Below are 18,006 nucleotides of genomic sequence, written 5' to 3' on the forward strand. Positions count from 1 at the left end.
AATCCCACTCATACTCATACTCAGTGAGCGGGATTATGCATGAGTGAGCGGGATGGATTATGTATAAGTGAGCAGGAAGTGGGATTATGCATGAGTGAGCGGGATCATACATCCTTACTGTTAACCTTTTAACAACCAGAGTGGCAGTTATCTAAAGATTTCAGAGGCCGTTCACAGATTATAATTTTTTGGAGGGGTTTACATGTACTTTAAACAATACAAAAACTAGAAAATCCACATTAGATGACATGACAACACAGGACCCAGTGCAGTCGGTATATTCTGATTATTAATTGGCTTCTGGCAGATATTATTTGACTTGTGCTGTTTTGATCATTTATGACGATCCCTAAGCAGCCCAGACCTTACTGAGCATGTGCACAGTCTTGGTCTTGCAAAGATGTTCAACAAAGTTACAAGATGGTGACCCCCTGTGTTTGATTAGGCTTGTGGTGCAGTAAGTTCATGTTTATGTTTAGTATACAAAATACAACATTTCTAGCCTTATTCTATTTTAGACTTTACTTCCCCTTTAAAGTATATTGGAGAAAGGTTTGTTTTTCATTAAAGAAAGTAAAAATGGGATTTTATTATTTTGCCTTTCCTTGTTGTTTAATGTGATCAGGCTGTTTAGTAGAAGAAGCCTCATGTGAATCAGACAAGTTGTGAATCAGACTGAGAGCAAGTGTCAGATGTGTCTGGCAGTTTAGTGTTAGACTTGTACTTAGAGCTTGTTGAAGGCTTTTCACTGGTTACAGCTGGTTGTACTGATGATTGAATGTGGGACTGGAGCCAATCCATAAATTAGTAGGGGCTGAGTGAGTAGAGGCAGCAGTCTCTGGTGGTTTAGATTGTGTAGAGTTCTGAGCTGGATTAGGTGATCCAGGTGAAAACGGAGGTGGTGGGTCAGGTTCCTGTATAATAATAATAATAATAATAATAATAATAATAATAATAATAATAATAACAACATGTACTGGGGCTGCGATAGAGGAAAAATTCGGCCCAGGTCAGCACCTGATTCAGAGGAATATACTGAGCTCGAAAAGGTGGCGAGGGAGAGGTAGAAATCTCCTTCCTTTAAGTTCTCTCTCTCTCTGACTGTTTTAACAGGCGTTTTGGGTTTAACAGGTTGTGCAGATAAATCCTCAAATCCACCAGATTGTGCCATTATATAGTGAATAAAGTAGCCCCTCTTGTAAAATATAGGGATATTATAAGTTACCGAGGAGTTTCATGACCATATAAAAGTATGAGGCCGAAGGCCGAGTTATACAGGTCATGGAACTCCGAGGTAACTTCTAATATCCTCATATTGTACAACTGGGGGTACTTTATTTATTATAATACACAAATTTTAGTGAGTCATGTGACAGAAATGACATCACTACTCACCGTTTATAACTGATGACATCACTACTCACCGTTTATAAGGATATAATTTACAGGATATTCATGGCTTTTGTGTATTATAACAATATTAAGCAGAGAATAGGCTTTAGAAGTAAAGCTGAGAAGTGGAGTACAAAGCTGCTGCTGCTGCTGAATCTCTGCGCACACTGTACAGTGACGTCACTAAATCGCGCACAAGAGATACGCGGGGAATTTTGGCGCCACCAGGGATGTATAGTACGGGCGGAAGTCGAAATTACTGCGGCAACGCTTTTATAAACTGCTTGAATATGGCAGACGAATTGCGAAGCCCAACAGCGAGGGGTAACGTATTGACAGAGATATGGACAGTTTCTAACTGCACGCGCACTCCCTGACCTTCCTAGAAAAACGACTCTCGCTGCTCAGAGATTAGGGTTCCAATTGGCCAGTAAATACGTTGCTTGATCCCAATGTTATTTATAGGGGAAAACCATAAAAATATAGGAAGGCCGGTATTTTTTTCCAGAAAAGGTGTCACCCCGATGAGAGATAGAGGCATGGGCCACCTGAATTCCAATATGGCACAAAGAAAAGCGCTGGCACACGGTAATGCTGGCAGGGTGAACCATTGCTTTTGGTTTATTTCAGCATGTAACGTTTTGGGGATAAACCCCTTTATGAAGCATTGCCAGGGATATCTCCGCTCCTCCTGAAGCCGCCCAGGTTGAGGTAAAAACCGCTGGCCATTCTGAATGGAGCGCACTCACGGTGGGGGCTCACAAGCAGGGAATGTAAAGCAAAGATAAGGAGCAACGACAATCTCTTAGGGTTTACACACACAAGGCTGCTCTGATGTTCTTCTGCTTAGGAATAAAATTAGAAACCTTTCTCACATCTTTCCTAAGCAGAAGAACATCAGTCTCTTTCTTTCTCCTGACAACTTCCTTGACTACTTGCTGGTCAGACTGGTGGGAAACTGACCAGCAGGTGGCGCTGTTGGAACACAATTCATTCATATTAACAGCACATCAGGTTTTCCCTGACCCGCACCCGACCATAACCCGCCCTGCAACGACCTGCGCGCGCCCGCACCCACTTCCGGGGGTTCTTTTATAGACCCACACCGACCTGCCCACCGATGACCTCACAATGACGTCACAAAAGGGGCGGGGCGAACAGACGCGAGAGTATAAAACAGGAATCCGGAAGTCGGCATTTTAAGGTGGTGGGGAGAGCAGGAGAAGAGCTCAAACCGCACCCACCTGCAAGGAGCACTGCGAGTTTGACCCAAACCCGCCCGACCCGCAGGTAAACCCACAGGTATCGGGTCGGCCCGCGCATCACTACAGTACATGTATCCCTTAATATCTTGGAATCAAAACAAAATGAATAATGAATGTAAATTACAAAAATGCTTAGAATAGCCCCCTCATCAATTTTACATTCACTTATTTTAAAGGTTTACTTATCCTTTAAAGGAGAAGGAAAGGCTAAAAGTAAGTAAGCTTTATCAGAAAGGTCTATATAAATACACCAGTAAACCCTCAAAGTAATGCTGCTCTGAGTCCTCTGTCAAAAGAAACAGCACATTTCTTTCCTTCTATTGTGTACTCATGGGCTTCTGTATCAGACTAACTGTTTTCAGCTTAAACCTCCAGGGCTAGGGCTTGAGCATGCTCAGTTTGCTCTTCTCTCCCTCCCTGCTGTAATCTGAGCCCAGAGCTATGAGTGAGCAGGGAGAGACTCAGGCAGGAAGTGATGTCACACCAAGCAAATATGGCAGCTGCTATCCTAAACAAACAGAGAGAGATTCTGGAGCAGATTACTCAGGTATGGTAACGCATTCTGCAGAATAAATATAGTGTTATAGCCTGTACTATTGTGGCTAATCTATTGGCAATAAACTGTCTCTGTAGCTTTCCTTCAAGAACGGCCCCTGCCCAGCAAAACCTACTGTACTGCACTCACTCTCTCCAATAATCCAGCATAATACTTTTCTCTTTAATTCACTGCTGTCCCTCCCCCACCCTACCTGCCCAACACTTCAATACCTTCCCAATTAACCCCATCACACCTTCACTGTGCAACTCCCCTTACACTCCATCTCCTCTCTGCTCCTCAGCCCTTACTAGCAGCAGCTTCTCATACACTTCCAGCAGTTTCAGGCTGAACTCTCTCCTCCCCCTCTTGTGATGTCACAGGAAGTGTATTTATTGGTCAGTCTGAATTGTAACTTTATGTTGTACAAAGATGGCCGCTGCATTGATCACATGACCCTCCTAAGAAAAACACAGCAACAGACAGAGGTTAATGAGACGTCTATTTACTGTCATTAGCACTTGGTAACTGATTGGACAGGAATAGAAACAAAGCAGAGACCATGAACAAAGCCATATGGCAGCTTTACATTCTCAATTAAAAGCATTAATGTTACTGATCAGGAGTAACGGTAAATACTCGGCGGCATCCGTATATAAAATCACTTTTCTGAAATGATTCATGTGCAGAGAAGAAAAGGAGATTTATACATATATATATAATCTGTACATCCCTAGTTAACACTAATTTGGCACATGTGTAGATACAATCAGCCCATGTTTAACCCTTTGGTCACAGAGCAGTATCAGCTCAGCGTTTGGCCCTATAGGTGCAGGGACAGAGAGGGGCCGGCTCTGCTGCCTGTAATAGGATTGGACAGGTATCAAGTCATGTGACGAGGAAGAAGCTGTGGGTGGGGCTGTTACACAGACTATGAGTGCATGCATTCCCAATAACTCATGTGCAATATGGCGAGGGGGAGGTATTAAACAGTCACCCACTTGGGAGCAGTACGGCCTGCAGCAGCAGTGAGTGCACTGGAGCTTTACATCCAATGTCAGAATTTGGTCACAGAATAGTAGCCAACCCCCACACAAGCAATTGGCTACTGTCAGTTTCATAGGTACACCCCCCCCAAGGTGCCCCTAGTCACTGATCTCTAATAATAATAATATGGGGGGGGGGGCTGACACATGGGGAGTGATTAGCAAGAGATTTCCGGCACATTGCTGCCTCCATTCTGTGCAAATGGCTTGGGTATAAGTGCAAGCTCAGAGGATTTGCGGAATATGGAGGCCAGACGCTCCCTAAAATACTGCAGCAAAACGGTGCTCCTCCCACTGGCCTGACAGCCCCGCCCCCAATTGGTCAGACATATTTCTTTAAAGAGACAGAGAGATTCCCCAGCTCACAGATCATCATCCCCGATGCCCTCAAAGGCATAATTGCCATGGAAGTCGTCAGCGCTCATATCACCAGTCGAGTTGGAAGTGCTGATCCCCCGAAGGCTGACGGAGCTGAGCTTACTCTGTGCAACGAGAGAGGGGCACAATCAGGGTCACAGACTGAACGAGGGGTAAAACATCGGGGCATTAATGCAGCACAACTCACCGACAGCTTCACTATGGGCTCTCTGCTGGAGTCCGGCGAGTCCTGTGGGGAGAGGAGAGATTATATAGAACTACAACAAGGTTAATGGAGGGCGTGGCTTTCCTGTTAGTCATGTGACAAACAGCAGCATGGTCTTGCTTTATGGCAGGGATTCTAGCTATACACTTAAAGGGGATGTTCACCTGCCAAACACTTTTTTTTCCGTTCAACAGTTTTCAGATTCTTCCCCAGAAATAAAGACTTTTATCAATTACTTGCCATCTTTTATTTTTTGCCATTTTTTCAAAAATTGAAGTTTAACGTTTAATGTCGGTGTCTCTGGTGTTTGAGTGACAGCTCAGTGATTCACGGGCAGACTCTGAACTGTTACACTTTTGTTACAATTAGTTGGTCCATTTCTCAGCAGCATCTCTGGAGTATCAGTAACTATTGTCTAACAGCTGCCTGTAATGAAACCCAGAGATTCTGCTCAGCAGGGACAAGAAATTAGGGATGCACTGAATCCAGGATTTGGTTCGGGATTCAGCCTTTTTCAGCAGGATTCGGATTCTGCCAAATCCTTCTGCCTGGCCGAACCAAATCTGAACCCTAATTTGCATATGCAAATTAGGGGTGGGGAGGGAAATCGCATGACTTGTCACAAAACAAGGAAGTAAACATTTTTCCCCCCTTTCCCCCCTAATTTGCATATGCAAATTAGGATTTGGATTCGATTATCGCCGAATCTCTCTCTAAGGATTCGGGGGTTTGGCCGAATCCAAAATACTGGAATCGGTGCATCCCTACAAGAAATGTATCAATTTAGCACAGTTACAGGGTCGACGACCCCCCCTTTCCAGAGCTGGTGAAAAATGACACTTCAATATTAGAAAATTGGTCACATATAGAAAAAAGAAAGTTATTGGAAAACGAATTTATTTCTAGTGAACGGTCTGAAAACAACTAGGTGTTTGAAGGTGAACAACCCCTTTAAAGTTAACTTTTAGTATGTTTAGAACTACATGTAGATGGCTGAAAATGCAAACTGGAGAGCTGCTGAATAAACAGATAAAACCATCAAAAATAATAAAAAATTAAAACCAATAGGAAATTGCCTTGAAATATCACTCTCTACAGCATACTAACAGTTAATTTAAAGGTGAACAACAAAGTTAGAGTAACAGTGTCACAAAAACCCACCCAGGAATCTCTTTGATGAACTAAGCGGATGGGGAGAGATGAGACAGCGGAGCTCAGGCAGGACAGAACTATATGAAACACCAAGATGTAATGTAGCAGCTACAGACACTGCACCTTCAGAGAGTCTCTGGAATATTATATGGAAGTCTCACAACATGAGCTGTATGAGGGTAAATCTTTATAACATGGAATGGAAAAGAAGTGGTATCAGAGACTGGGGCTCCTGCTTTTAGTGATACATGTGTAACCTGCCCCTCACAACCCAAATGAGCACAATTACTTATATTCCCAGCACAGGTATAGAAATAAAATGTGGAAGTGAGGACTGAGAGCAGGAAGCTTTTACTCATGAAACCACATTCTGCTTAACAATTAACCCTATATGTGGCAGCAAGAGCTTTTGCATCAAATTCTACATCTCCTCTATTAGATCTGCTGAACCTGAAGGTGTTCAGCTACCAAATCCCCTTAAGAGCCATTGCCCAAAAGAGAGTTTCACTTGCTCACCAACAGGGGTGGAGACTTCACAGCTTGCTGACTGTCTGATCGTCGCAGGTACGACTGTCTCTTTCGAAGCATCTGCAACACAACAAACCTCTGGTAAGATCAAGAGCTAAAAAACGTATAATACCAGGACATCCAGATCCATTCCTTACGTTTCACCAGCACAGAGAGCAGCTCCATTTCCCCAGCACTGAGCTCAAGACAAATAAGAACAATAAGCCTTTACCTTCTTAATGCTCCCACCAGATTTCTTCACCATCAGTTCATCCACCATGGACTGGAGACAAATACTCATCATTATGGCCTGAAAGAGAAGAAGCCAGACGATTACCCCATTCAGTCCCCAGAGTGAACAAATAAAAGCCCGGCCTAAAGTAGATAAATTGTCATTATCAGGGAGAGTATGGGGCCGTCCCTGAGGATCTGCTACGTCTCTCACCTTCACAGGGGGCACCAAGGAAACACCAGCCATGTGGATTGTGAGGCATCACTGAGATGTTATGTCTGGGCTCTTGGAATATGGACACAAATAATCCAAACAGTCCTCCTCATTATAAGCTTTGTCTATTTAAGCCACACCCATTATGTGCTACCACATAACACAATGACATTCCTGACAATTCTGGGCTTTCTACTTTGTGGAACAGTTTGGGAGTCCTTTCCTGTTACAGCACAATAATGCCCCATGCACAGAGCCAGGTCAATACAGATTGGGTTTGCTGAGATGGGAAGAACATAAATGCACCAAGACCTCAAACCCCACTGAACCCCTGTGGGATGAACTGGAACCCCAACTGTGAGCCTGATCCCCAATATCAGCGCCCAACCTCACAAATGCTCTTATGGCTGAATGGAAGCAACTCAAAGCAATAATTCTCCCAGTGACGGAGGCCTCACCTGGGGACTGGAGATAGTGATCCACTGCAGACGGTCTTTACTCATCAGGTATTCAAATGCAAGCTCCAAGCGCACATCTGTCTCATTGGAACTACCACTCCCATTGCTGAAAGGCATCTGTGAATAGAATATATAGATACAGGTCACTTATTTGTCATTATTTCACTGTCACCATATCCCAGTTCCACAATAACCTCACAAAAAAAGGGGATATGTGGGAGCAGAGCAGTCCAAGGCCAAATAATAAAAAAAAGCAGAGGTAAACAGTTAGGACCACCATATGGGGTTTGCCTTGACGTGGTATGTTGGCTTATCAATTTTATGATCATCATTTTTTAACTTAAAACCCGTTTTGCAAAATGCATGAATTAGATAAATACTAATTTGTGAAACGGGGACTAGGGAATGTGTGTTGATCAATTTTTTCTTTTTTGTATGTTTGTAACCTATGCAGCAACCCCCCCCCCCCACACTGCAGCCAATCTCTTTTATCTGTGGGGCTAATCATAAAACCAGCCAGCCCTCCCCTTGTACAACTTGCAGATGCCCCTATAGCCCCAGAAAGGTTCTATTTTGCGGCTGGAAACTCACAGAGGAGGTAACTCGCCAGCATCGCATTCGGGTCACTTTGAAGCTTCCTTCTTTCATCTGCTCATTGGGCAACTTCACCTGGAAATTCAGCTCATTGTTGCCGGCACTCACAATCACATGGCAACCCTTTTCTGGGAAATCCGTGATGCACGGCTCAAACTTTATGTATCCATAATACTTGATAGTCTGTGCTAGCTGAATAAACTGCAGAGTATAACACAACATATATATATAGTTACCAAGCCAGGACAGAGACACTGGTGCAGACAGGGTTAAAGGAGAAGGAAAGGCTATAATTAAGTAAGCTTTATCATAAAGGTCTACAGTTAGGCCCATAAATCTTTGGACAGAGACAACTTTTTTCTAATTTTGGTTCTGTACATTTTTAGATTTACCTATACTAGATAAATTTTAAATAAAACAACTGCAGTTGAACTGCAGACTTTCAGATTTAATTCAGTGGGTTGAACAAAAAGATTGTATAAAAATTTGACGAACTAAAGCCTTTTTTTAACACAATCACTTCATTTCAAGGGCTCAAAAGCGATTGGAAAAAATTGAAAAAGTGAAAATAAAATGTTCATGTCTAATAGTTGGTTGAAAAGCCTTTGCTGCAATGACAGGCTGAAGTGTTGGACTCATGGACATCAGCAGATTGTGGGTTTGCTCCTGTTTAATGCTCTTCCAGGCCTTTACTGCAGCCGCTTCTTTCACTTGCTGTTTGTTTGTGGCCTTTCTGTCCCACGTTTAGTCTTCAACAAGTGAAATGCAGCTCAATTGGCTTCACATCAGCTGAATATTCCACTTCTTTGCTTTAATAAACTCCTGGGTTGCTTTGGCTCTATGTTTTGGCTCATTATGAGACGCCTCCCAATCAATGTGAGTGCATTTAGCTGGATTTGAGCAGACAGTGTCTCTGAAGAGCTCACAATTCATTCTTGTGCTTCTGTGTCACATGATGGATAAACACTAGTGTCCCACTGGCAGCCATGCACCCCAAGCCATCACACTGCCCCCCAAATGTTTTATACACAACTGTGCTATGCTTTGGATCATCAGCTCTTCCCAAGCCTTCTCCACACTTTTTTACTCTTGCCATCATTCTGCTAGAGCTTCATCTTGGTTTCATCTGTCCAAACAATGGTTTTCCACAACTTAAAAAAAGGCTTTAGTTCCTCACATTTTTATACAATCTTTTTGTTCCACCAACTGAATTAAAGCTGAAAGTCTGCAGTTCAACTGCATCCGAGTTGTTTCATCTAAAATTCATTGTGGCCATGTACAGAACCAAAATTAGAAAAAGGTTGTCTCTGTCTAAAGATTTATGGGCCTGACTGTATATAAACTGTATATAAACGCACCAGTAAACTCTCAAAGTAATGTTGCTCTGAGTCCTCTGTCAAAAGAAACAGCACATTTCTTTCCTTCTATTGTGTACTCATGGGCTTCTGTATCAGACTAACTGTTTTCAGCTTAAACCTCCAGGGCTAGGGCTTGAGCATGCTCAGTTTGCTCCTCTCTCCCTCCCTGCTGTAATCTGAGCCCAGAGCTAGGAGTGAGCAGGGAGAGACTCAGGCAGGAAGTGATGTCACACCAAGCTAATATGGCAGCTGCTATCCTAAACAAACAGAGAGAGCTTCTAGAGCTGTTTACTCAGGTATGGTAAAGCATTCTGCAGAATAAATATAGTGTTATAGCCTGTACTATTGTGGCTAATCTATTGGCAATAAACTGCTTTGGTAGCTTTCCTTCCCCTTAAGAGCAGGGACAGTAAGTGTAGTACAGAGGTTTGCTTGCAGTGTAGATCATACTTGGATGGGGTGGGATAGTTTAGTAGTTAAAGACATCACCTCTTTTTTGGAAACCTTCTCTTGCAGGGATTTCAGCTGCCGATGCTGCTCCTTTGTTACCTGCACCCAACCACGTTCCACATCAGAGACTGCCTGTAAATCACAGCACCCAACATGCTTACATTCTATTTACACTGAAACCTCAATTTTACATCTCCCGATATATTACGTTTTCCCTCAATTTAAATCTTTTTTATTTATTTTTTTTTTTTGAGGTCCCACCTATATATTATAATACATATTCCTGATTCTAAACTTTCCTGGATTTTACACCATTCTGGTCCCCTGAAAACAAAAGGGTGGTTTCAACTGTATTTGTACTTAAATAGGCAATAAAGAATAATGGCCTATAAGTTACTGTAAAACATTCCTTCTCTGGGATGAGCCATTAACCAAAGCAAAATTCCTGATACTAATGGCAAAGCAGAACTTGTGGCAAATAAACTGGGCAAGCAATGCGGAAGGGATGGCCAGGAATTGTCCTCTACTAAATGACATTGATTTACTGGAGGAAAGACTCCACTTTACACAGCACTGCTAATGTCCCATCTAGAAATGGCTGTGCAGGTTTGGGCTCCAGTGCTCTAACAGGGTATTAATAAAAGTACAGAGAAGAGCGACTAAGCTGATAAAGGGAATAATTATAGGGAAAGACAAGTTGGGATTGTTACACTGGAGAAGAGACAGTTAAGGGGGATATGATCACTATATATAAATATATAAGGAGATATGATCACTATATATAAATATATAAGGGGATATGATCACTATATATAAATATATAAGGGGGATATGATCACTATATATAAATATATAAGGGGGATATGATCACTATATATAAATATATAAGGGGATATGATCACTATATATAAATATATAAGGGGGATATGATCACTATATATAAATATATAAGGGGGATATGATCACTATATATAAATATATAAGGGGAATATGATCACTATATATAAATATATAAGGGGATATGATCACTATATATAAATATATATATATATATAAGGGGGATATGATCAATATATATATATATATATATAAGGGGGATATGATCAATATATATATATATATATATATATATATATATATATATATATATATATATATATATATAGGGGATATGATAACTATATAAATATATAAGAGGGGACAATAATGAAATAGAGAAAGTACAGAGAAGAGCAATAAAGGGAATGGAAGGGATCAGTTGATAGGAGGATAGGAAAGTGGGAATGAATTACCTGCGCATAAAGGAGATTGAGCCCAACTCTGTTTTCCATCAGATCTTCATCATAGGAGGAGTCCCAGTAACTGTGAAATACAGGGATACAGTAGTCACATGTTCCTATACAGTAGTCACATGTTCCTATACAGTAGCCCGTGTGTATGTCAGACACTTACCTCTTGCGCAGGATAATCTTATTCTCTCTACTGCACAGGCTGGTGAGAGACACGTACGGCAATTCAAACTCTTGTAACTTCCTTACAACTAATAGTGAAACCAGAGACAAATAAGAGATTATTAAAGGGGGTGTTCACCTTTCAAACACTTTCAGTTGTTTTCAGATTTCTCACCATAAATAAAGACTTTTTTCAATTCCTTTCCATCTTTTACGGTTTTCCCAAAATTAAAGTTAAATGTTAATGTTCTAGTAATTCAGTCTGGCAGCTCATTGATCCAGGAGCATCTGAACTGTTACAATTTGTTACAATTAGTTGCTCCATTTCTCAGTAGGATCTATGAGGAATATAAGTGTAACTATTGTATCAAGTCTAACAGTTGCCTTTAATGTCACTCAGGGATTCTGCTCAGCAGGGACAAAGATAAGAAATGCATCAACTAAATGTATCAATTAAGAACAGTTAAAGAGTCGGCGACCCCCCTCCCAGAGCTGCTTTAGAAGGTGAAAAATGACACTTTACACTTCAATATTAGAAAAACGGTCACAAATAGAAAATTATTGGAAAAAGTCTTTATTTCTAGTGAAGAAGGCAAACAACCCCTTTAAATCAGGGACCTAATACTAGGAATGCAATAGGTGCAGTTACAGTTGTACAACACACAGGCTGAGGGTGCAGTTACTCACAGACACACAGGCTGAGGGTGCAGTTACTCACAGTTGTACAACATTCAGGCCCAGGTGCAGTTACTCACAGTTGTACAACATTCAGGCCCAGGTGCAGTTACTCACAGTTGTACAACATTCAGGCCTAGGTGCAGCTACACACAGTTGTACAACATTCAGGCCCAGGTGGTTACTCACAGCTTTACAGCACGCATGCCCACGTGCAGTTACTCACAGTTGTACAACATGCAGGCCCAGGTGCAGTTACTCAAAGTTGTACAACATTCAGGCTCAGTTACTCACAATTGTACAACACGCAAGCCCAGGTGCAGTTACTCACAGGAGAATGAGCCGTCACTTGTGTCCTTAATGAGGTAGAGGCTAAAGTAGCCAATCAGATCCTCTGGAAGATCTAGTTTGCTGGTCACAGCCTGGGACAGTAGAAACAAAAAGGTTTATAGGAAAAGGCTAGTAGGTGGAGCTCTAATGTACATATTGGATAGGGGCAGAGTACCTCAAGCACATCCTCCGTCTGGTCTGAGGTTAGAATGGTCACTTTCACCTTCTGTCCATTAGAAAGGAAGATCTCCAGTTGTACCTCCTCTGTGGGGATCAGATGGGTCTCCTGTGAGTAGGGAGGATACAGAGCTATAAGCACAATCATATTGCCTACTATAGAGCCATACATGTGTGCCAGTGGGGATAAACTGGAGCTCCTGGGCACTGGGATTACTCAGTAGTTGCTACTATAACTCTAAGTCTGTTCCTGGGCCAGTCGTTGCAGCACAATACTAGCAGGAGTACACGGGGCACAGCTTATGCTGCTCCTTGCCCATTCACTTTAGCCATTACATCTAAAACAGACCCAGACAGCAGGGCAAGTCTCATCTCCATCACCATAGACTGTAAGCTCTTCAGGGCAGGGACCTCATTCTAACTTGTGTATGGAAATTCTTAGCACTTTCATCATTCTCATTGTTCCATTTCCAGTAACTGTACCCTGATTTGAGGGATGCACAGCCCTGGGTACACAATACGAGGGGCTCTAAAGCAACAGCAGGAACAGGCCCACCCCTAAACAATATTGTGTTACCTCCAGGACATGGCTGAAAGGGGAACGGCTCACCTGCTGGGAAGGAATGGGGGGGGGGGGGAAACGGCTCACCTGCTGGGAATGGGGGAATGGCTCACCTGCTGGGAATGGCGCAAGAAGCTGTTGAATGTTTCACTGGCTCCCAATACCGGATCTTGCCGCACTGTGGGCACAAGACAAAGATCAGTGCCAGTATCTAAACAAGTAGGGACCCTCTAGAGGAAAGAGCGGGCTCAGTGTCCCACATAATATAAGTCTGTCACTCTTGCATGATTCTGGAAGCAGAACTGCAGACTCTGCTGGAAGCTAAACAGCCATGCAGCCTCGTTGCTAATCAGCCATGCAGCAAGGAGATCTCCTATGTGGTTAGTACTGTAGTAACAAGATGGCAACTCTGGTCCCACAGGAGTAGGGGGACCAGAATCCATATCCCATAGCCCCCTCTTGTAGTATCACCCTGTAGTGGGAGGGGCATACTGCATGTAACGCATATATGTGTACCCACCTGCCTGCATATACTTCTCCAGCTGCTCCCTTCTCTGCTCCACTTCTGCTGGCGTCAGGGTGAAAAGCTTTTTTGGAGGAAATGCAGGGACAACGTTGTTCCCATATTCCTTCTTCAGCTGCACAAGGGAAGAGATTGGGAGAGGGGTCAGTTCATTCAGCAGCTTAAAGAAAATGGCTCAGTCTCTCTCAGCACCTTGTGCGATGTCCTATACTAACATGGCACCTCATTCCATCTCTCTGTCTTCCTCACTGACCTGGCACTTACCTCTCATTCCCCGTCTCACCTTCCTCTTATTTCCCGTCTCAACTTACTCCTCACCTTCCTCTCATTCCCCGTCTCGCCTTCCTCTCATTCCCCGTCTCGCCTTCCTCTCACTCCCCGTCTCGCCTTCCTCTCATTCCCCGTCTCGCCTTCCTCTCATTCCCCGTCTCGCCTTCCTCTCATTCCCCGTCTCGCCTTCCTCTCACTCCCCGTCTCGCCTTCCTCTCACTCCCTGTCTCTGTGTCCCTTATTGAAGTGAAGTCAGAGGTCTCTTCATGGCACTATTGGGTTGGACTCACCTGTTCGTGTAGGCCCAGGAGTTGGCTGTAGCGCACACGACAGTGCAGGACTCCATTCACATGGATGTTGTAGGCCTAGAAAGAGGCATTAAATTCAGGGTAGCACTATAATACATACACTGGAATTGCATTTCCTAGTTATTAAATCACAAAGGTTACACCGGGCATTTAGGTCAATAAATATTTGGACAGATTTTTTTCTAATTTCGGTTCTGAATGAATTTCAGATGAAACAACTCAGATGCAGTTGAACTGCAGACTTTCAGCTTTAGTTCAGTGGGCTGAACAAAAAGATTTCATAAAATTATGAGGAACAAAACCTTTTTTTTTTTTTTTTACACAATCACTTCATTTTAGGGGCTCAAAAGCAATTGGAAAAAATTGAAAAAAGTGAAAATAAAATTTCATTTCTCATACTTGGTTGAAAAAAAACCCTTTGCTGCAATGACAGGCTGAAGTGTTGGACTCATGGACATCAGCAGATTGTGGGTTTGCTCCTGTTTAATGCTCTTCCAGGCCTTTACTGCAGCCGCTTCTTTCACTTGCTCTTTGTTTGTGGCCTTTCTGTCCCACGTTTAGTCTTCAACAAGTGAAATGCAGCTCAATTGCCTTCACATCAGCTGAATATTCCACTTCTTTGCTTTAATAAACTCCTGGGTTGCTTTGGCTCTATGTTTTGGCTCATTATGAGACGCCTCCCAATCAATGTGAGTGCATTTAGCTGGATTTGAGCAGACAGTGTCTCTGAAGAGCTCACAATTCATTCTTGTGCTTCTGTGTCACATGATGGATAAACACTAGTGTCCCACTGGCAGCCATGCACCCCAAGCCATCACACTGCCCCCCAAATGTTTTATACACAACTGTGCTATGCTTTGGATCATCAGCTCTTCCCAAGCCTTCTCCACACTTATTTACTCTTGCCATCATTCTACTAGAGCTTCATCTTGGTTTCATCTGTCCAAACAATGGTTTTCCACAACTGTGCTGCTTTTTTTAGTTGTTTTATTTTTTTAGCAAAGTCCAATGTAGCCTTTCTATTCTGTATTTACTTTCATTCAGTCTTCTCTTTATGGTAGACTTGGATATGGAGACTCTACCTCCTGGAGACTGTTCTTCACTTGTTTGGCTCTTGTGAAGGGCTTTCTCTTCCCCATGGAAATGATTCTGAGATCATCCACCACTGTTGTCTTCCGTGGACGTCCAGGTCTTTTTGTGTTGCTGAGTTCACCAGTGATTTCTTTCTTTCTCACCATGTACCAAACTGGAGATTTTGCCTCTCCTTATATTGTAGCAAATTCTCAGATGGGCTTTTTCTATTGTTGCAGCTTAAGGAGGACTTGTTTCACCTGCATGGAGAGCTCCTGTGACCCCCTGTTGTCTGTCCCACATACACCCCCCCCCTCAAATCAACTCCAGGGCTTTTATCTGCTTCATTGATAATGACATAACCAAGGAATTGCCCCACCTGCCCATGAAATAGACTTTGACTTAATTGTCCAATTACTTTTGAGCCCCTGAAATGAAGTGATTGTGTTAAATAAAAGGCTTTAGTTTGTCACATTTTTATACAATCTTTTTGTTCAACCCACTGAATTAAAGCTGAAAGTCTGCAGTTCAACTGCATCTGAGTTTCATTTAAAATTCATTGTGGTCATGTACAGAACCAAAATTAGAAAAAAAGTTGTCTGGCCAAATATTTATGGACCTAACTGTATAGGATATAGCGTAGTCCCGCCCCCATCTGCGGATACATCACATCTGCCCCAGATACACACCGGATGCACAGGAATCATCTTTTGATTTTGTACAGACAGTTACTAATACCCCCCCCCCCAAAAAACACAGGGACTGCTTGTTCATATATTGCAGTATATTCAATGTGGCCAACTGCAAATACTCACTCACCTATGTCTGACTGATTCTACACTCACACTAGTATACACTCACTTGTCCCTGGTCGGAGCAGTCCTACACTCATATAAACAGGAAAATCCACTGGAGAACAAAGTGATGAATTAGTGTTTATTGGAGATGCACAGTAGGACATGTTTCAAACCACCTGGTGTGATTACTGGACTCACCAAATACTGGGCTCCACTCTCAGAACTGCGAGACTCCGTCTCAGGGATAGAGAAATGCATGATGGGACAGTGTAACCTCCGGTACTGGATTTAGCAACCATGGGCCACTGGGCACTCGCAGAGACCATAAGTGATGCACCCCAACTGGACAGACTCAGCCTGCAGAGCAGGAGACACATATTAAGCAACTCAAGTGATGTGGGTGTCAGTATGGGGCACAATATGGGGCGTAACATGGGGCGTAACATGGGGCGTAACATGGGGCGTAACATGGGGTACACAAAGGTGTGTATGAGAGGAAGTGAAAGGGCAGTTTGGGAGCAGAGGGAGATATAGTTCAGGCAGCTCAGCAGGACACACACACACTGCCCAGAAGGAGATGTGGGGGCTGCTGAGCCTGAGAGAAGACTTGGGGGGCGGTGACTGGACAAATGTAGAACTTGGAGGAGAATGACAGTGGGTCAGGGGGAGTGGGGGGACAGACTGAGGGGGATACAGATGTGGGACATGAGCTGACAGGACAGAGAGTGGGGGTGTAATATGAAGGGGCAGGAGGCTGAGCTGAGTAACACACCCCAATATAAGGGACTCACAGCTCCCACACACACACACACTGTATATACACAGACATATATATAAATACACACATACAGATATATACAGATATATACATATATATATATATAAACAAACACACACAGGGATGACAGACTGGGGACACAAGCGCCGGACCAGTAAAAAGCAAACACCTACCTGCTCTCCCCTGACTCCTGTTCCGGGGGATCCGTTTCCGGTCAGCTCTGTAGAGCAGCTACAATCCCCTCCGGCTGGAAACTTAGCCCCGCCCTCTTCGTTCCGCCCCGTCATGGGACGATCCTTCCACAGACATTCTACGGAGGCCCCTCCCACGACCCCGCCCCTCAGTCTTATACTATCCCCCTGGGCTCCTCCCCTGATCTCTTAGGCGCTTCCCTTATCACCGCTGCTGCTCAGACATAATGTCCCACTAGTGCTGCGCCTCCTCATACCCTCACTCACTCACTCACTCACTCACTCACTCACTCACTCACTCACTCACGTCTCACACATTATGAGCCCTGACGTTTCTCATAACGTCCTGTGTGTGTGTGCGGCGCAACTTCCCTCACACAAACTCACGTCTCACATCTGCCCCGCCCCTTCTCTGGTCTCCACCCCTAGAACTTGTTACACACGTGTAACCCCTGCATCCGGCACAGACTCTAATCCTATGCGGCCCCGCCCCTAACCCACTGACTCCGCCCCTAACCCACTGAACATTATGCACTGCGCCAGACCCGCCCCCTATGATGTCACGGAAGGGGTGCGGTCAAACAGGCGAGTCTATAAAAGACACACACACACTGAAGGCGGAAGCTGCTGCAGAACGGGAGAGTAATAGGAAAAGTCTAACCCAACAATAGTGTCCTGAATTGCTCCTGCCCCACAGTCACACACACAGCACAATGGGCCAATTTGGCTTTTTATAAAAAAATGGATTATAAAAGATTTCAAATTAAAAAACACAAGTTCCCGTACCGGGAGTCGAACCCGGGCCGCCTGGGTGAAAACCAGGAATCCTAACCGCTAGACCATATGGGAGACATGTGATACACAGGCTCTACTCACTTACTTCATCGTCAGACTTCCCATGATGCAGTTCTTATACAGAGAGGCCTAGAAATGGACTCAGCATCTCTCTATACAGTCCCAGTTTGGAGCTTATTGCCCAGGGTCAGTGACCCCACAGAGTACAAGTGAGAGACTCACACTGTAGGTACCAGTGCCAGTGTCAGACTGGGGCCGCAGCCTCAGGGGCCCCCCAGCCGCAAAGTCCAATG

The 18,006-nt window shown here is 43.7% G+C and overlaps 1 protein-coding gene and 1 non-coding gene across 2 annotated transcripts; both read right to left on the bottom strand.

The window, feature by feature from the left end:
* Positions 1–3,681: 3,681 nt before the first annotated feature.
* Positions 3,682–16,936, bottom strand: snx17.S (sorting nexin 17 S homeolog). Its single transcript, NM_001087273.1, is given in 16 exon segments — positions 3,682–4,720; positions 4,804–4,845; positions 6,490–6,561; positions 6,713–6,790; positions 7,384–7,500; positions 7,975–8,178; positions 9,825–9,917; positions 11,078–11,147; positions 11,238–11,325; positions 12,243–12,333; positions 12,417–12,527; positions 13,094–13,158; positions 13,501–13,618; positions 14,064–14,138; positions 16,148–16,306; positions 16,901–16,936. Coding segments are annotated over 15 exon segments (1,404 nt in total). The 5' UTR covers positions 16,208–16,306; positions 16,901–16,936; the 3' UTR covers positions 3,682–4,600.
* Positions 16,937–17,695: 759 nt separating this feature from the next.
* On the bottom strand, positions 17,696–17,767 carry trnae-uuc. Its single transcript has one exon. It is a non-coding gene; the product is annotated as a tRNA-Glu (tRNA).
* Between the last annotated feature and the right edge of the window lie 239 nt (positions 17,768–18,006).

This window comes from Xenopus laevis, chromosome 5S (assembly GCF_017654675.1).
Source record: "Xenopus laevis strain J_2021 chromosome 5S, Xenopus_laevis_v10.1, whole genome shotgun sequence".
Classification (NCBI taxonomy): Eukaryota; Metazoa; Chordata; class Amphibia; order Anura; family Pipidae; genus Xenopus; species Xenopus laevis.